This window comes from Hyaena hyaena, unplaced genomic scaffold (genome assembly GCF_003009895.1).
Source record: "Hyaena hyaena isolate Hyena2069 unplaced genomic scaffold, ASM300989v1 scaffold_485, whole genome shotgun sequence".
NCBI classification, from domain to species: domain Eukaryota; kingdom Metazoa; phylum Chordata; class Mammalia; order Carnivora; family Hyaenidae; genus Hyaena; species Hyaena hyaena.
The window spans coordinates 231,192-251,611 of NW_024081115.1; the positions used below are offsets into that span (position 1 = coordinate 231,192).

At 40.0% G+C, this 20,420-nt stretch overlaps 1 protein-coding gene across 1 annotated transcript in view; it reads left to right on the forward strand.

The window, feature by feature from the left end:
* The window catches only part of RYR2 (ryanodine receptor 2), a 468,566-nt gene that overhangs the window by 223,186 nt on the left and 224,960 nt on the right, over positions 1–20,420 (forward strand). The window contains exons 28-32 of the mRNA XM_039254352.1: positions 12,960–13,168; positions 14,402–14,754; positions 16,313–16,427; positions 17,974–18,134; positions 20,002–20,161. Of these exons, the coding sequence (XP_039110283.1) occupies positions 12,960–13,168; positions 14,402–14,754; positions 16,313–16,427; positions 17,974–18,134; positions 20,002–20,161 (998 nt within the window). The remainder of the gene's footprint in view (positions 1–12,959; positions 13,169–14,401; positions 14,755–16,312; positions 16,428–17,973; positions 18,135–20,001; positions 20,162–20,420) is intronic.

Here is a 20,420-nt window from a genome sequence, read left to right on the forward strand (position 1 = left end):
AGAACTCATTAAAAGAACAATAAAAAAAATTAAATGGAAAAACAACTTAGTGGGGTAGGGGAAGCCAAATGCAACGTAAACAACTGAAAAAATATTAGTATCAAGAGAGCCTAAAGAACTGAAATCAGTGTGTTAAAATGGATGAAAAGGCATGAATGACATCTCATAGAGGAAATTCAGATGGACAGTCAACATTTGAAGAAATGTTTGTTATTGTGAATGATTAGGGAACTTCAACCCCATAATTTGATGCTATTTTATATCCATTGTATTGGCAAACATTTTTTAGATGGCATGCAGTACCAAGTGTTGGCTCTCCATAGGAGCTCTTTCACATTGCTCTTCTCAGTGCACATTGGTGCCTTCACTGAAAAAAACAGGTTGACAGCATCTCTGAAATTTGAGTATTTACATACCCACAGCACAGAAATTCTATTCCAGTTACCCCAGTGACAGCTAGTGACATGAACAAGAACGTTCATAGGAACACTGCTCACAGTAGCCAAAGCCACGGAACCATCAGGTGCACACTTGCAGGAGAGTAGATGGATTAACTGGGAAACTGTAGCCATAAATGACAATAGGAATATTTCAAGGAAAGAAGTAAGTCCTCAAAGAGAACTATGGCAGGCAAAGACAGTGCCCCGCAAAGACATCTGTGTCCTACTCCTTCAAAGCCATCAATAGATTGCCTTGCCTGAAAAAAGGGATTTTGCAGAAGTTATTAAGGTAAGAATCTTGAGATTGAGGATTCTCCTGGTTATCTGAGTGGCTCCAGTGTAATCACTTGAAGGTCTTTTGAAGATAGAGGCAGAAGTTGGGGTTGGACAGGAAAGAGAGAAAGAGTGAAGAGATTTGAAGATCCTGGCTTTGAGGAAGGAGTGAAGAGCCAGGAGTCAGGGAAGGTAGGAAGCCTCTAGGAGCTAGAAAAGGCAGGGAACAGATGCTCCCCCAGAGTTCAGAGTCCCCAGAATGAACACAAGCCCTGTGGACAGACACTTTGTAACCCAGTTAAAATCCACTTTGGACTTCTGGTCTTCAGAAATACAGGCTAATAAATTGGTTTTGTTTTAAGCCACTAAACTTGTTGCTTTTTGTTACAAAAGCAATAGGAAATGAATACAAGACTAATATAGCATGTTACATCCATTTTGGTAAAAGTTTTAAGCAACCAAAACTTTCAAAGTCTATTTTAAAAGTACATATAAAGAAAGTAAGAGAATACTGATTTTAGGATTTCAGGTGATGATGGTTACCTCAGGTGGAGGGAAGCAGGGCAGTGGGAGCATCAGCATAATATGGCTAGATGTAGTCTATTTTTAAGGCTCTAGTTTTTCCATTGGGTGGCAGGTCAGCAGAGGCTTATTATAGTATTTCTTTAATGTTTATTTATTTTTGAGTGAGAGGCACATAGAGTGTAAGCTGGGAAGGGTCAGAGAGAGAGGGAGACACAGAATCTGAAGTAGGCTCCAGGCTCTGAGCTGTCAGCACAGAGCCTGAAATGGGGCTCAAACCCATGAACTATGAGATCACGACCTGAGCTAAACTCAGATGCCTGACTGACTGAGCCACTCAGGGTCCCCACTTGTTACAGTATTTTAAAAAGTACAACTAAAGAAGCAAAGGAGGTCACAATAAGAGTGTGTCAAGAACAACAGTTTGTAATTAATCCACCTTCCACTTCTGTGCACTTGAGATTCTTAAAGAAGAAAGAAGAGATTCATGAGCATGTCCATAGAGCTTTGGGGAATGACCTAGCAGAGAGGGAGAAATTGATGGTAAAAGTCTGAGAGACAGTATTAACTGAAATGAAGTTCCTGATAAGGTAAAGAGGGGTGGTATCTCCAGCACAAGTAATCATGAAGAGTCTATACTTCTACAGCAGAGAAATTATGGGTATAAGGAATAGTAATGGCCTGTATCTTAATGAGCATGGTGCCTCATGTTTACCAGGGAGTTCTCTGGGCAAAATGAATGGCTTTGTATTTCCCACAGTCCCAATTTGTTCTCTGTATTTCTCCATCTTCTTCAACTCCCTCATATTTGATCACTTTGTGTCCTACATGTTACCTTGGTCCCTCTCGTTGCTTCCTTCTCTGGAATCCTGTCTCAGGGAGAGGTCTCCCTGTCCACATTCCAGCGTAATGTCTACACAAGAGAATTCTCTTCAAAAGATTTCTGAACAGGAATTCTAATGGTGCACCAGCCCTTTTGGGGAGGCATATCTCGTTGGAATCTCTTCTCCCAGTCTGCAATTATGATGAGGTAGTGGGAATGGCGGCCATGTTCTTTCCCCCTCAGTGTTTCCCCTGCCCTCCATCCTTTGGGTCAGTCTGAGGCCACTTCAGGGAGTGAGGAGCCCTTCATTGAATGTCTACAGCTTCTCCAGACCTCAGGGAGAAAAGACTCTGTCCTAGGTAAGCTTTTGGATTGGGCTTATCTCTTGCTTTTTGGTGCTAGTAGAATGCAAAATCTCAAAGGCTGAGGTCTGGTTATTAGCCTAGAGGAAAGAAGTTAGGAAGACTACTAACCAATGGCTTTTTCTCTAGGTCTCTGGAGAGGCTAAAGGAAATCTTGTGGTTGACACATGAGCTAACCCAGTGCCCCAATTAAAAAAAAATCAGAATCTTAGTCTCAAATACCAGCTCCTAGCAAAATGAACTTTTTATTTGCTCTGTGCTCTCTTACCAGCCTTATGAGGATATATTACTTAAAGCACACTCATAGGGCAAATTTCCATAGGTCAAAAACTATCACTGATTTCAATAAGACAAATAAGGGCTCATCCCTGAGCCTCCCAGTTAAACCTTGTTTATACTAGAGCAATACCAGATCTCCCTAAAATTATGTCGGTATTGAACATGGTTATGCCCTAACTTAAAAGGCATTCTCTCCTTTAAATCATTCTATGATGTAGTTGTTTATGGCTCTCCTCAGTCATTCTCTTATCTGTCACACAGTATAAACTTCAGATTCCTTCACAAAATATAAATGTAAAGAAAAATATAAATGTAAGAAAAGCAAAATAAGGGGCACCTGGGTGGCTCAGACATTTAAGTGTCTGACTCTTGGCTCTGGTTCAGGTCATGATCTCACGGTTCGTGAGTTCTAGTCCTGCATCAGGCTCTGCACTGACAGTGGGGAACCTGCTTTTGATCCTCTCTCTCTCTCAAAATAAATAAACTGAAAAAAAAAATAGTGACAGTAAAGCAAAGAAGAAAACAGAAAGACAGAGGAACATTGGTGAAAACATGGGAATGGTATAATGTTTACCTGGCACATTGAGGTCATAGGGTCGATGGTGCACAGAATTTTCTGTGATACAGAATGTGTGTCCCACACTAATTTGTAAGAACCCGTGCAGTATGGGCCAACTCTTACTACTGTGAAGATGAATGAACATCTTCTGCTGGGGCTTGTTACCTCCCAGAGTGTGTAAAAAATCAGCTATGCTTCCTTATAAAAAAAAAAAAAAGAAGAAATGCCTTGTAAGAGTATTAAATGAAATTCCTCCTAGAGTTCAGATTCTTCTAGTCCAGGGGTTCCTTCAGAGTCCCTTGGGACTCCGCAGCCATGGCTCCATAGAAGATGTGTCTGCTGGTGAATATAGCATTCTGAGTGCAACCATGTCTGTGTCCCTGTTATAGACTGAACTATGTCCCATCCCCATCTATATTCATATGTTGAGGTCCAAACCCTGTAATGTGACTGTATTTGGGCCATTAAAATAATAATTAAGGGGCACCAAGGTGACTCAGTCAGTTAAGCATCAGACTTCGGCTCAGGTGATGATCTCATGGTTTGTGAGTTTGAGCCTCGTGTTGGGCTCTGTGTTGACAGGTCAGAGCCTGGAGCAGCTTCGGATTCTGTGTCTGCCTCTCTCTCTGCCATTCCCTGGCTCACACTCTGTCTCTCTTAAAAATAATAAAACATTAAAATGTTTAAAAAATATTTAAAACAATAAAGAACTAATTAAGGTTAGATGAGGTCATAAGGGTCAGGCCCTAATCCAGGATGACTGGTCCTTATAAGAAGACAGAGATGCTTGGGGGTGCCCATGCACAGAGGAAAGGCCATGGATGGTGGCCATCCACAAGCCAAGGAGAGAGACCTCAGGAGAAACCAGCCTGCGGACACCTTGATCTTGGAGTTGTGAGAATCAGTTACCATTGTTTAAGCCACCTGGTCCATGCTATTTTGTTAGGGCAGCCCCAGCAAACTGATGCACTGCTCCCTCCCCACATAGGCCCTGCCCACCTTGTACCACCGCTGATTTACTCTTAGGTACTGAGTGTCTTGTCACCCATAGTTTGAAGAGCTAATCATATACCCTTAATTTAAAGCAAGTACGAGAGTCATTTAAAGTCTTGCCATATGGTGAAAGAAGTTATTTTGTCAGATTGCCTGCATTTTACGAAGTCGGCTGTAGGTACCTACCTTGTGTTGTGTAAATGGCTCATCACACTGGAGCTTTTTCAACCTTGTCAGCTCTTCTGTAAGTAAAGATCAGTTCAGGGCCCTCAGGGTCTGCATCTGTAGTCATGATTATCAAATCCAGAAGTGAGGCTTTCAGTGTTGTATCTGCCACCTGGGAGGACGGTGAGCAAAACTGAATTCCTGGTGCCGAGTCTGCATGGCGTTCCTTTCTAGGGGAACAAAGCAGAAGAATATTGTTGGAATTAAAATAACTGCATGGCTTTCCATTGAAAAGAACTCTAAGGAAAAAGGGAAGGAAACTTTCCATTACTGATGATACCATGCCACCTTTAAAAAAGAGAGGAAGAATATAGTACTGTCAGACTGTCCCTACAATATTTTCATGCTCAATTGAAATACTGCAACAGATTAACCACAATTAATGGAATCGTGTGGCTCATTTAGAAGATTTTCAACATGACACAAATTAGGAGTACAAGGATAGCACCATACCAGATCCCAGCCTTCTGGCTTCCCCATAACATAAAGTCCTTTCTGTCACAAGTGTCACTCTGCAGAACCTGCCATTGAACAGACCTGAGACAGTGACTTATCAAGGATCTCCCTAATTAAAAATCAGTACTCATGGGTAGAAGAAGTCAGGACTTCACGTCACTGCCATGGGGCCATCCAGACAGCCAAAGAATTGTGTTGGAACACTGGATATTTGGAGTGAAGATAAAGGCATCAGTTATAAAGTGGCGGACAAATTCGAGAGTATGAAGATGTTGGGAACTAGCATAATTGGTTTCATAGTTTTATCTAGAATCAGGAAAGAGAGATCCTCGAACTCCATAGACTTGTCCAGGAATAAAATTCTTGACTGTGTACTACTACATTAACAAATGAGGAGAGTGTTTATTTTGATTACCTAGAGTTAAATTTCAGATGGTCTGATTTCTATCTTTTGAGTTTACGTGTGTGTTTTCTACACATATTATTTGGGAAAATTCATCAGGAAATGATTGATGAGTTCAGTGAAAACCAAACTCTGCTTAAACTGGCCAGCTGATTAACAGTGACATTGTATACACTGGTGAAGAGGACACTTATTAGTATTCAGGGTCAAAAACAAAATTCCTAATGATCTTGATGATCTGAAGTGAACCAAGAGCCAGGAAGAAAGTATGGAGTGTCCCTACTGTGCCGAAGCTGGTATTACAAAAGTGTGCACTTGAACGATGAGCTTGAAACATAGTAAATTTCCTAAGGAATTTTAGTGTATTTGTTAATATGCTTCGTGTATTTGTTAATTCATTTTTTAAGCCAATGTGGAATAGAAGCAGCAGATTTCCCGTCTGAAGCTCTGGATTCTTAGACCCAGTTCTGAAAGTAACAATTCTTATATGGCATTGGGCAAATAGCGTCTCTGTTTTCATTTCCCTAAAATGAAAAGCTCTAACTGGAAATGATCAGTTTATGACCTTTCCAGTTCTAAAGATCTCAGAAATCTAAGGCAAGTGTGTCCTGTTTTTATTTTGTCCTCCCTCCATTCTTGATTCAAATTCTCAATTTCCATTTCACCAGCTGTGGGACCTTAGACAGATGTTTTAACATCATATCTATTTCCTCATCCTGAAAACTGGGGTTAATATTTAATAATAAATGGAGAAGTGTTTATTATCTGGCATATACTAAGCTACTATTAAGTGTTATCCTTCCTTCCAACCAAGTAATTGAAACTTTCATTTTGGTGTCATGTTGGCCGTTTTTACTGCTTTTAGCCCTTTGGGTTATAAATGTGAGTCTGTATCTGTAGTCCAGAAATTTCAAGTCTGAAACCGTATGTTCTTACAACAAGCTGGTATGCTTGTGATCTGCTTTATCTTCTTTCATTTTGGCCCCTGCCACAGATTTCACGCCTGCATCACACCCCCACATCCTTGTGATTGCCAGTGCCTTTGCTGGACATGCACGCTCACCACATACCCCACTGCTCCGGAGCAGGGAGGCTCATCAACGGAGAAAGTTAAAATTTGCTGGAGCCATCTGTCTTTTGTTGGAGGAAGCACTTGAACCATACATTGTAGCTGCTGTTTTAACAGATTTACAAATGGTTAGGGTGGGTCTGGCACAGCCCCAGGAAACCAGTTGGAATCATGAGTACTAATTTAAGATCCCTGGCCAGGAAGAAAACTTTCCCTGAGATATCGTCAGGCTTTGTTAGTTGCAAAATGTCAGTTAAGGTGACTGGAATAGAAGGTTGGGAACGTAAAGCATAGGAAGGTAGAACCAAACGTTACGTCTGCTGAGGTGCATGCTGGCATATGTAACCGTGTGGACATCTGTTTTATTGTGTTGGAATATTTGTGTACTCAGCTTATTTCCAACTAATAGAGAACGGAACCTTAATTATCATGTTTTGCTGTGGGCAGTTATTAAGAGTGATGTCATTTATCAACCCATCTTGTTTAATTTATGGCAAATAGTCGGTCTTGATTGCAATGATCATTTCCTGACATTACATATAATTATATGTTGTATTATATGTACATTATATACTTTATATGTGTGTATACATATGTGTGTATGTGTGCATAGTTGTATCTATGTCTATATAAATCTATATTTATACATAGATATAGATGTAACTATTTACTTATTCTGCCCACACAAAGGTAAGCTCCAGAAAGTCAGAGACTCTTTTCCATTCTGCTCACAGCTCTGTCTCCATCCAAGAACAGTTCTTGGCACATGGTAGATGTTCATTAAATATTTGCTGAATGGTAGGACCTGATACTAAATGGAGGACAGTGTTGAATAGTGACTTAGAGCAGGGCTTGGCATACCAAGGCCTGAGAGCCAGATCCAGCCTGCCACCTGTTTTTGTAAATAAAGTTTTATTGGAATACAGCCATTCATTGATATACTGTCTGTGGTCACTTTCGCACATCAACTGAGGTTTGAGTAGTTTGAACAGAGACTATATGGCCCACAAAACCTACTATCTCTACTCTCTGGTTATTTATGGCCCTGGCTTCAGGTGTGGATCTAAGGATCTGTCAGAACTGGGTTGCTTTATTGGCCACTCAGTTGTGAGCAGGTAATTCCAGCTGAAATGTTGATTGCCTTGTCTAGAGAGTGATAACAATTCCTGTCTCACCAAATGGTTGTTAATGCTCAGTGAGGTGAACATCAGAGAAACACTCAGGGGACATGAGTCACTACTAGGGACTGTCATCCATTGTGTCATGGCCATGTCATCCATTGTCTGCACCTTTATTTACAGCACACTTCGCCAAGTACTGGCCAACTGGAAGTGACTGAGGCCTGGCCCTTTTGTCACGTCACTGAAAAGTACCTGTAGTTTTCCTCTACTCTCTTTTGCCATCTTGTTGTTCTTGCTGTATATATGCTAATTTAAAAACATAAAATTTATAGAAATACCAGTTCTTATCACAGAAGTTATTAAAACTCCATCTTTAGAAGTCACAGTATGATTTAATTTTTATTCAGTTCAACTTCATCTAAATTAGAAAAAAAATAGACCAATTTTTACTTCTGGGTATACTTTCATAATACATCCTTTCAAGGGGACGAAAACAGTAAAGCAGTAAAAATATCACCTACAAGTGTATATCTGCAATAAACTCATGAAAAATTACATGTGTTAAAAAGTAACAAATTCTTGTCAAATGTTTGGAAAATACAAAGAAGTGTAATAAAAGTGGTTAAAAGCTATATATATATTCCCAATACCCCAAGAAAAATTTGGCTTTAATGTATTTTTTCCCATTTAAAGCATTGAGATGGAAAAATAAATTTCCATAGCCATTGTTTTATCTTAATATTATATATGTTGTCCCAAGATATAAAAACATTTTAAACCTAACTTTTGACTTTTTAAAGCCAGGTTTATATTTTGACAAATAGCCTCTGGGGAAAGAGCAAGATAGTGCAGTGTACACCTGTTTACCCTTCACATGGAATCACCATTGCTTTTTGTTTTTCTTCTCTCCCTATAGTCTCCTTTTGATGAATCCTACACATAGTTAATTTTGTGTTTATATCACAATTATCCAATCTCTTACTGTGGGTGTCTAGCTTTTTTAACCTTTTGTTTTTTTCCACAATGATTTTGTTCATGGAGCATCCATGTTTTAAGCACTGTCCACAGAGGATCTCATTTTTAAAACTATAATCTATGTGGGGGGAACACCTGGGTGGCTCAGTTGGTTAAGCATCCAACTTCAGCTCAGGTCATGATCTCACAGTTTGTGGGTTCAAGCCCTGCTTCAGGCTGTGTGCTGACAGCTCAGAGCCTGGAGCCTCCTTTGGATTCTCTATCTCCCTCTCTCTGCCCCTCCTGACTCACGCTCTGTCCCTCTTAAAAATAAACTTAAAAACAAAATCAAAAAAAACCCTGTAATCTATGGCGTATATGTTAGAGAAGAAACGATTAAAGCTGGGGTACTTGGGTGGCTCATTCAGTTAAGCGTCTGACTTCAGCTCAGGTCATGATCTCACAGTTCGTGAGTTAGGGTTTGGAGCCTCACATCAGGCTCTGTGCTGACAGCTCAGAGCCTGAAGACCGTCTTCGGATTCTGGGCCTGTCTCTCTCTCTTTCCCTCCCCTGCTCATGCTCTCTCTTTCTCTCTCAAAAATAAATAAAGCATAATATTTTTTTAAAAAAAAGAAAGGATTAAGGCTTAGAGAATTTAAGTAACTTGTCAAAGGGCACTGAGCTGAGAAGTGATGGAATTAAGATTTTAATGTAGGTCTCTCAGACATGAAACTCTCTGATCTAAGTTATTTCCTAGTATCTACGCCTGTCGACCACCTTAGACAACAACTCCTCTAAGAAATCTACCAGAATTTCCTCTCTCTCCTTTTTCTCTGCTCTTAGCAACCCATCTCCATACGTGGGTCAAGAGGGATAATGTCTTTCCTTGTCTTCCTACCATATTAGGCTGGGAGAACCTTTGGGCTGATGTCTCTCTGTTAGTGCCCTATCATCCCCAGCTTCTGGCACACGGTAGCCGCTCATAAGTATTTATTGGATAAGGAAATGAATGGTTGAAAGTGTCTTAATGCATGTTATGAAGTTGCTCTACATAAATCTTGTATCAGTTTAATTTTATTGGCAAGATTTCCGGTAACTCACTGCACACTCACCAGCATTGAGACCTTGAGCTTTAGCAGGCTGCCCTTGTTGTTGGACCATCCACACTATCCACGCAATCTTACACATTTCTGAATGAGGAAGATGTAGGCATATGCCAGTTTTCCAGTTTATTAAAGGAATAGTTTATTTTCACAAAGGCTATCAGTTGTTCTTACAGTAAATTACATATTCATTGAAGAAAATCTGTTAAAGTGAGAGACAGAAAAAGAACGAAGAGTGTTAAAAATCCTACTGTTTTGTAACTTTTTTGTTAAAGTTTCTTTATCTTGGTGGGGGAGATGGGGAGGGGTAGAGAAGGAGGTAGAGAGAGAATCCCAAGCAGGCTCCACACTGTCAGCACACATCCTAAGGCGGGGGGGGGTTGATCCCAGAAACCATGAGATCATGACCTGAGCCAAAATCAAGAGATGGACACTCAACCGACTGAGCCACCCAGGTGCCCCTCTGTAACTTCTTTTAATAAAAAAAAAAAATCTTCTAATGCTTTCCCATCTTTTTAAAAAAAATTTTAACATTTATTATTTTACAGAGACAGAGAGAGCATGAGTAGGGGAGGGATGGAGAGAGAGGGAGACACAGAATCCAAAGCAGGCTCCAGGCTCAAGCTGTCAGTGCAGAGCCTGACACAAGGCTCACACCCACAGAACTGTGGGATCAAGACCTGAGCCCAAGTCAGATGCCCAACCAACTGAGCCACCCAGGTGCCCCATGCCTTTCCATCTTTAAAAACCAATCATATGCTGTATCTTTCTTTCTTAAGATATTTACTATGGATATTTTTCTATCTAATAATGAAACTTTGAAAACCAGATTCAAGAGCTAAATAGTATTACATAATCAAGGGAAAACATAATTTATTGTGCAAATAGTTTTCTCTGACCATAAATGTAGTCATAGTGAACATAAATCTTTGTGTCCAGCCCTACTTACTTGGTTTTTTAAATGAAAGTATTTCCTGGGGCTCCTTGGTGGCTCAGTTGGTTGAGCGTCTGGCTCATGATTTTGGCTCAGGTCATGATCTCACGTTTTGTGGGAACATGTGCCTAGTCAGGCTTCACACTGACAGCATAGAGCCTGCTTAGGATTCTCTCTCCCTCGCTCTCTGCCCCTCCTCTGCTCATGTTCTCTCTCTGTCTCAAAGTGAATATAATAAACTTTTTTTAAAAATAAATGAAAATATTTCAAGCATACAGAAAAGTTCAGATATTAATATAACAAACACCCAGAGATCTATGTAGGTATTTATAACTTCACTTATAGGGTAGGGATTCCTTCTACACATTAAGCAATTAGAAAGAAATATTTATAATTGGAGATGTTTCTATCTTGATATACCCTACTTTATGTCAAATGGATGTTAGATTTGCCAGTTTGTGCAAATGTATTTCAGCCTGTCTCAGATCTATTGTATTTAACTAGTCCTTTTCTTTGATTCCTTTCTAGACACTTATTTAAAACAATTTCCCTTGACTGACGCATTAAGAGCTGTCACAGCTGCCCACACAGCTGCGGGCTTTAGTTTTAACCAGAAACTCATAATTCATACTTCCTTGAACACAGCTGGATGTGTTCTTGCTTCCTTGTTGGTAACACTGTTATACAACCATTTGAGTATATATTGATGAATACAAACTGAGTGAAATCATTAAGAATTATAGGATATAATTTTTATTGTGTCATGCTATTTTGAGGATTACATATTGCTTTTATAGTCACTACTTTAAAAAATTAACATTTGTTTATTTTTGAGAGAGAGGGAGAGTGAGAGACAGAAAGACAGAGATAGACAGAGCATGAGTGGCAGAGTAGCAGAGAAGGAGACGCAGAATCTGAAGCAGGCTCCAGGCTCTGAGCTGTTAGCACAGACCTGATGCAGGGCTTGAACTCAGGAGCTGTGAGATCATGACCTGAGCCAAAGATGGGTGCTTAACCAACTGAGCGACCTAGGCACCCCTATACATTCACTAATTTTAACGGGGAAAGAAGAGTATGTCATAAGTGTAGACAGTGCTGGCTTATTCATAGGACCCACTGCTGCTTTGATCTGTAAGTTACATCCTCTACTCTGTAGTCTCCATTCCAATAGTGACCTTGTTTATTACGCTACTTAAATTTCTGTGTAAAATATTATAGAAGGAAAGGAAGAGTACCTAAGCAACGCCCCCACCCTGAAAATGTTTGCCTCATCCCCTTGCTAAAGACCATTGTTTCCAAAGAATTCAAAGAAAGAGTTAACAATGTTAATATATTTTCCCCTTTTTATTCAGTAGTGGGAAGATGTACTAATCTTGCCACCCATTGGATTAGCTGATGAAATATTTTTGTTTTCCTACCTGTCACTTATTTTTGTGCTTTTGATTTAGTTTCTTCTTTACTTTAACTTATATTTTGAATTTCATATCTTAATTATGTAGGTTAGGTGTGGATTGCCCTGCTTAATCTATAATGGAAGTGACATCAAAGGGAAAGGGATGGATGGAGGAGTTTCAGTAGGATTTTTAGCAGTGACATCTGAATATTTATTTATTTCTATTTTCTATGCTTAGGTGTAATGTACCCCAGAAAAAAAGGGGAGCACAGTTTTCCTCAAAGATCAAAAGCAGCTACAAGTGAATGAAAATCTTTAAAAATCTTGCTTCCAGGGACACCTAGGTGTGTCAGTCTGTTAAGCGTCTAACTTAAGCTCAGATCATGATCTCATGGTTTGTGAGTTCGAGCCACATAGTTTGTGAGTTCGAGCCACACATCAGGGTCTGTGCTGACCACTCAGAGCCTGGAGCCTGCTTCGGATTTTTTGTCTCCCTCTCTCTGCCCCTCCCCCGCTCATATACTGTCTCTCTTAAAAATAAATAAACATTAAAAACATTTTTAAAGTGTTACTTCCAATCCTCTTTCCTTTGAGTTATATGTGAAGAAATCTGTGGCTTCATCCATGTTTGGTAGTTGCACATTTTCAAGTGCTTGTGCTAGATCGAAGAGCAAACCCACTTGGGCATTTCCATCCTTCTCACCTTCCTTCTATGAGAGAGTCCTATGCACTCCTGAGCTGAGAGGCTGTGTGATGGCAACATCCTTCCATTACTTTACACCCTAAGACCCCTACCCCTCTTCACAGGAGTCCAGGTAAAAGAAGAGCCTTATCTAGGGGCCACATTCAGTAAACCATGAGCAAACACTGGTCTTTTGACCCTTACATATAATACTTAACAACAGCGGTCTCTCTCTCAAAGCTCTATTTTACCTTATGCCAGCAACTCTCCCAAAGATGAGAATTCCTGAGCAGTGCTTTTGGAAATTCCAAACAAACAGGCTCTTATACTAATGATGCTGAACATTTTGGTTTTTTTTTTCTTCCCAGGATTCATTCCTGTCTGTAGCCTCGGAGTGGCTCAAGTGGGCAGGATGAACTTTGGAAAGGATGTCAGCACCTTGAAATATTTTACCATCTGTGGCTTACAAGAAGGCTACGAACCATTTGCTGTGAACACAAACAGGGATATTACCATGTGGCTAAGCAAGAGGCTTCCTCAGTTTCTCCAGGTCCCTTCAAACCATGAGCATATCGAGGTTTGCTTTTTCTTGAAAATTCAGACCATTGCCAAAAGCCAGGGGTGGAATGTCTTTACATGTGGGAATTCCCAGTTGTTTAATTATTGCCGCTTACTTAAAAAGGTGGCCCTACTGTGTTACACAGTAATGGAGTCTGAGCACAGCATGAGGCTCTGATTATAGGTACTTGATGAACACCTGATTAGACTGATTAACAATAATTAATTGTGTTTTTGTATAGGCAACACCAGGCTCAATCTGAATGAATGTAATTGTAACTTGAATTTTCCAAACTATCTTTTGAGCTAAAAGCAACAGATGAACATGGGGAAAGGGAAGGAAAAATAAGATAAAAACAGAGAGGGAGGCAAACCATAAGAGACTCTTTTTTTTTAATAAAAAAAATTTGTTTTGATGTTTATTTTTGAGAGAGAGAGACAGAGAACAAAAGAAAGAGGTAAGGAGAGAGATTGAGTCACAGAATCCAAAGCAGGCTCCAGGCCCTGACCTCTCAGAAGAGAGTCCAACTCAGGGCTTGAGCCCATAAGCCATGAGACCATGACCAGAGCTGAAGTCAGGTGCTTAACCAACTAAGCCACCCAGGTGCCCCAAACCATAAGAGACTCTTAAATAAAGAGAACAAACTGAGGGTTGCCAGAGGGGCAGTGGGGGGGGGGAATGGGCTAAATAGGTGATGAGCATTAAGGAGGGCACTTGTTGGGGTGAGCGCTGGCTGTCATGTAAGTGATTAATCACTAAATTCTATTCCTGAAATCATTATTACACTATACGTTAACTAACTTGAATTTTTTTTAAAAAGACAGAGCTATGCGTCTATCTGCAACACATCATTCTGTGTGTTTAATCCTGTCATTTACAAAATTATGCCCAGTGTGGGCTGTATTTGGGATTTTAAAGACATGATGTGTGTTAGCGATCTTTAGAATCAGGAGGCTGGGGCACCTGTGCGGCTCATTCGGTTAAGCATCCGACTGCGGCTCAGGTCATGATCTCATGGTTCATGGGCTTGAGTCCCACGTCAGGCTTTGTGCTGACAGGTAGCTCAGAGCCTGGAGCCTGTCTTCGGATTCTGTACTCCCTCTCTCTCTGACCTTCCCCTCCTCATGCTGTCTGTCTGTCTGTCTGTCTGTCTCTCTCAAAAACAAATAAAACATTTAAAAAAAAACCATTTAGAATCAGGAGGTCGACTGTGTTGATTCGAATTTAAGCTATCACTTCTTCATTTGCTAGGTGACCAGAATAGACGGCACCATTGACAGTTCTCCGTGTTTAAAGGTCACCCAGAAGTCCTTTGGCTCTCAGAACAGCACTGCTGACATCATGTTCTATCGCCTAAGCATGCCGATTGAGTGCGCTGAGGTTTTCTCCAAGACAGTGGCAGGCGGGCTCCCAGGCGCTGGTCTCTTTGGGCCCAAGAATGATCTGGAAGATTATGATGCAGATTCTGACTTTGAGGTTCTAATGAAGACAGCTCATGGCCATCTGGTGCCAGACCGTGTTGACAAAGACAAGGAAGCCGCAAAACCAGAGTTTAATAACCACAAAGATTATGCTCAGGAAAAGCCCTCTCGTCTGAAACAGAGGTCGTTGATATATGCAATATGGTTTCAAATATGCAGTTATTATGTGGGGAGGGGTATAGAGCAAGAGATTTCCCAGTATCCATTTGTCCTTCTCCCTCCTCCTCCTTTACATATAAAGGATTGGATGAGGGACAGTAAAGCAACCTGTTTGTCATCGAATTTGTTACCACAGATATATTCTATCCCAAGAGTTACTTATCAAATGCACTTTGTGTTTTATTGTGGTAAAAAACACATAACAGAATCTACCACTTAAACCCTTTTCTAAGTGTACAGTTTAGTAGTGTTAAGTGTATTCACATTGTCCTGAAACAGCTCTTTAGAACTTTCTCATCTTGCACAATTGAAGCTCTATACCCATTAGACAGCTCTCCTTTTCCACCTCCCCCCAACCTCTGGTAATCCCCATTCTCCTCATTTCTCTGAATTTGACCACTTTATAAATGTGGATTCATACTGAATTTTTTTTTCTATGTGTGATTGGCTTAATTCAGCCTAATATTCTCAAGGTTCATCCATGGTCATTGCATGGATCCAGATTTCCTTCCTTCATAAGGCTGAATAATACCCTGCTGTGTATATACACATTCTGTTTATCCATCCATCCATTGATGGGCATTTGGATTGATTCTACCTCTTGGCTACTGTGAACAGTGCTGATGTGAACTGCGTGTGCGAATTTATTTTTGACATCTCGCTTTAAATTATTTTAGATACATATACCCAGAAGTGTGATTGCTGCTAGTTCTGTGTTTAAGTTTGTGAGGAACCTTCAAGCTGTTTTCCAGAGCAGTTGCACCATGTTACATTCCCACCAACACTGCACAAGGGTTCAATTTCTCCACAGTCTCATCGACCCTTGTTGCTTTCTGTCTTTTTGATGATGGCCATCCCAATGGCTGTGAAGTAACATCTCTTTGTGGTTTTGATTTGCATTTTCCTGATGATTAGTGATGTTGAGCATCTTTTCATATGCTTCTAGGCCATTTGTATATCATCTTTGGAGAAATGTCTTTTCAGGCTCTTTGCCCATTTTCTTTTTGGGTTATTTGCTTCTTTGTTGTTGAGCTGTAGGAGTTCTTTATATATTTTGAATATTAACCCCTTATGTATAATTTGCAGGTATTTTCTCTGAAGAGTTTTTAAGATGTTTATACTTACATTCTTGTTTGAAACCTAAAGAGTATTCTCTCTAAATAGTATTTTTCATAGACACATGGCAAGTTATGTTAGCATCCTTTTTTGCACTAAATCTTAATTTCTCCACATCAGCATGATTGACATTCCAACTCAGATAATTATTTGTTGTGAGATTCTGCCATGTTAATTGAAGGATATTTAGTTGCATCCCTGGTCTCCACCCACTAGATGCCAGTGGCACCCCCCCCCCCCAAAGTGTGTCAACCAAAAGTATCTCCAGGTAGGAGATAAAGCCATCTGTTAGGGAACAAAAATCACCGTGATTGAGAACCACTCTACTAACTCGATTATATGCACATGTTTTAAGTAGGCAGAACTTTTTAATGTTGCTGATTCTTAGCCCTGTAATATATTTCAGATTTTTGCTTAGAAGAACAAAGCCAGATTATAGCACGAGCCATTCTGCAAGACTCACTGAGGACGTCCTTGCAGATGATCGGGATGATTATGATTACTTGATGCAAACGTCCACGGTATGAGGTTGAAGCTTTTGTCACTTATTTCTTTGTCAGTTACTGTGTGTTTCATGTCAAAGAGTTCCTTATCATTCACCCTCTGTAGCCAACTTATTTCAAAATAATTCTTTTCTTATATTTTGGAGACTAAACTTCTAAAAATACTACAGGTATATTCTAATGTATATTATATAGTAAGAGAACTGTTTAAGGCAAAATAACCTTGATGACATGCTGAATCCTGATTTTGCTATCGTGTTTCTTGGGAAAATTTTAATTTCCACTTAATTTTTCCAAATGCATATAATGTCCTTGGTCTTAGTGATATGTCTAAAGGAAGATCATTTATCATACTTTGTTGGAGGTCATGTTTCGCCTTCTGCCAGTTCAAGTTGAAACCAGGGTGCCTGGCTGGCTTAGTCGATGGGGCATGCCACTCTTGACCCCTGGATTGTGAGTTCAGGCCCCATGTTGGGTGTGGAGCCTACTTAATAAATAAATAAATAAAAATTTTAATAAATCAAAAAAACAAAATAAAACTAGGGCACCTTGGTGGCTCAGTTGGTTAAGTGTCTGACTTTGGCTCAGGTCATGATCTTACAGTTCATGAGTTCAAGACCCATGTCCAGCTTTGTGCTGACAGTGTGGAGCCTGCTTGGGATTCTTCCTCTTGTTCTCTGCCCCTCCCCAACTTGCACGTGCACGCACGTGCTCTCTCAAATAAATAAAACTTTAAAACCAAATAAGTAAACAAACAATGCTTTAAAAAATAAAGTTTTCCAAACAATTTTTCCTAAAGCACTGAATGGGAAAAAGTGTATAGTTACATCCCTTGTAGAGTGCTGCCATGTTTGAGCTAGATTTTCACATATTAGATCTAAGCTATTTCAAAGTGATTTTTTTAATGTTTATTTATTTTGAGAGAGAGAGAGATTGAGAGATCGTGGGAGAGGGGCAGAGAGAGAGGAAGAGAGAGAATCCCAAGCAGGCTCTACACTTTCAGCGCAGAGCCCAACCTGGGGCTCAATCTCCTGAATCGTGACATCATGCACTGAGCTGAAATCAAGAGTTTGATGCTCAATCAACTGAGCTATGCAGGCACCCCTCAAAGTGATTTTAAGTAATTTTAAGTATTGTGTTATCAATAGGAAAGGCAAGCATATTCAAAACCCTGTAAAACACTAGCATAAATGAGTGTGCTTGTATAAGTTTAGAATATAAAGTTTATTTGCCTGAATGGATTGATGATTTTATTGCATAAATATGCTAGAAATGTACACATACAGCTGTACACATATTTTAGGATATGTATAAAAAACTTCAAATCATTTAGCGTGTTTGCTCTGACAAGATCATTTCTCTTTTTCCCATTATTTCGGATTTAATTTCCATTATCTCTGTTTTAGACTTATCTTTCAGTGTCTGCTCTTTGTTTCTGTCACATTTTAATCAGGCCACATGATTTTAAACAAAGAAATACAGTCTTAGGGAACTCAGAGGCATTGCATATCAAAGTTTTGCTTCTCCTTAACTTTGCCAACACTTACTTCTGCTGTCTTGACAGTACTATTACTCAGTGAGAATCTTTCCTGGCCAAGAACCTGCTAACGTCTGGGTAGGCTGGATTACATCAGATTTCCATCAGTATGATGCAGGCTTTGACTTGGACAGAGTTCGTACAGTAACCGTTACTCTAGGAGATGAAAAGGGAAAAGTTCATGAAAGGTCGGTTTTTCTTGATTTTTTTTTTCTTAACATGAATGACATCAGATAAAAATGTTGATAAACCTAGGTATTTTTATTTATTTATTTTCCCCCTTGTATTTCATGTCCAGGATCATGTTGTGTTTATAGGCTCATCAAACCATTAATGTCAGTTTCCTTTTTGTTATGCATGCAAGCCAGTGAGGAATTTGAATACATTAAAAGTGAAAAACATTATAAAGTAAGAGCAATGTATCCTTTGTGGGTAATAATAGTATACATTCCTTCAGGTGACCTTGTACATGACTAACAGCTCAGGTTACCAGTCCTAAGTCCTAAGTCTTTGTTTTAGGGATTAGAGATGGGTAAAGGTGAGGCTTTGATAGCCCGAAATGTATCTTGGGAATGGTTTATGTGGTGGGGAGAAAACTGTGAAGACAGTATGGGCTAGTAGTTTAGTTTAGACCAGGTGGACGCATTTGAACTCAGACTGAGGAGAAGTGGGTTCTTTCCTCAGCTTTGCCATTGACTCACTGTGTGGCTTTGGGTAAGTCAGTTACACTTTCTGTGCCATCCTTTTTTCATTTGTAAAACAAACCAAACTCAAACCAAACCCTCAAAAAAGTGAAGGCTATCTTCCTTGCAGAATAAGACAAGAGAAGATCTGGCCTTTGTATCTATCTTTTGTGCCCATGCATCCTCTCTGATCTGCTGTGACAGGTGTCATAGAAGGAGTCCGCCATCATGTCACTTCTCGTGTATACCTGCACCATCATTTTTGGTGACTGGAGGCTCACTCTCCTGCCTTCAGGTTGTAACACTTGAAACCCTTGAACTTAGCCCTTGAGACAGTGGACAGAGCCAAAATGTCAAGTGAAAAATGCTTTATTTACATCAGTATGGGGACCTCATACCAACCTGTCTCTGGGAATATTCTTCAAGGACACATTTGATTTTTAGAGATGGCAGTGGTATAAGGAAATAACCAAACAGAGGGATGGGATACCTGGATAGATGATCTTAATGTAAGAAAGAGAGGGCAGGTAAGGCTTGTTGACTGTAAGTAGTGCAAAGAAACATAGCCGACTTGATTATTCCAAAACTGATTTTCTCTCAGCCTTCTTTTTCTTTTCCTCCTATTTGCCTGCCTTTGATTTTATTGTTGTTGTTGTTGTTAGTTTCATTCACACATTTAGTCTGCTGTGGCAGAGAAAGGGAAAGAGGCAAAGCTCAAGTCATTTGATGTTTATTACCATCTCTGGAAAGGGATTCAGGGAGAATGAAATTCAGGTGGGGGTTTGTTGCTATTGTCACTGATTTATGCATATTCTAGCTAATTCTTTCTCTCATAACAGATCACTGAGAATTGTCCACAGAGGGGCATAATGTTAGCCTAATTTTAAATATGTTGAATCACCGATGGCTCAGGTAGCATTTGCCTCAGGACTTTGACAGTGTTCGGAAGTGAATGCTTCACATCTCAGAGCAAGTGATTAAAAAACAAGCAAACATGAGAATGAAAATTGCTAATTTGGATGATATGTTAAACTTTTTTGAACCTCAGAACAAGATCCAGTTTGGTTTGAGTTTTTGTAGGGGAAGGCGCAGGTCAGTTTTTACTTGGTTCTGACTCGTTGACCTGTCTCCATTAGGTGCAAAAGTTAGAAACGTGTAAGACCTGGTTCAGAATGCCCACGATGTCAGTGGAATTGTTGCTCAGAATCACAGAATCAACCCGTTGCGCACCTCTCCCATTACAGCATGAGCTTGTTGCTTGCACAGTATAATTTAGGTTTAGTTTGCAAGATATACATGTTTTCTGTTTTATCCATGGTTGTACAGAGATTAAAATGTGTTTTTTTGTTTTTGTTTTTGTTTTGAAATTCAGCATCAAACGCAGCAACTGCTATATGGTGTGTGCGGGTGAGAGCATGAGCCCCGGGCAAGGACGCAACAATAACGGCCTGGAGATTGGGTGCGTGGTGGATGCCGCTAGTGGGCTTCTCACATTCACTGCCAACGGCAAGGAGCTGAGCACGTACTACCAGGTCTGTGGGCAGGGGTGGTGATGTGTTTCTGGGAAGAAAGCCTTTTTTTCCCTGAAAGGAAAGCACGTTTTAGAAGACCAAAGAGTACCTTAGAAAATAGAAGAAAACGAAAACAGAAATGAGTCTAATTGGGCCTTTTTAGTTCTCTTTGAATAATAACAGTGCCCTTCAGAGGAAACAGTCCAGGCCTCCAAAAATGTTTGCGTAATAATGAAATTAAATACCCTGACTATTTATGGAAAGAGGGAGATCCATCTTA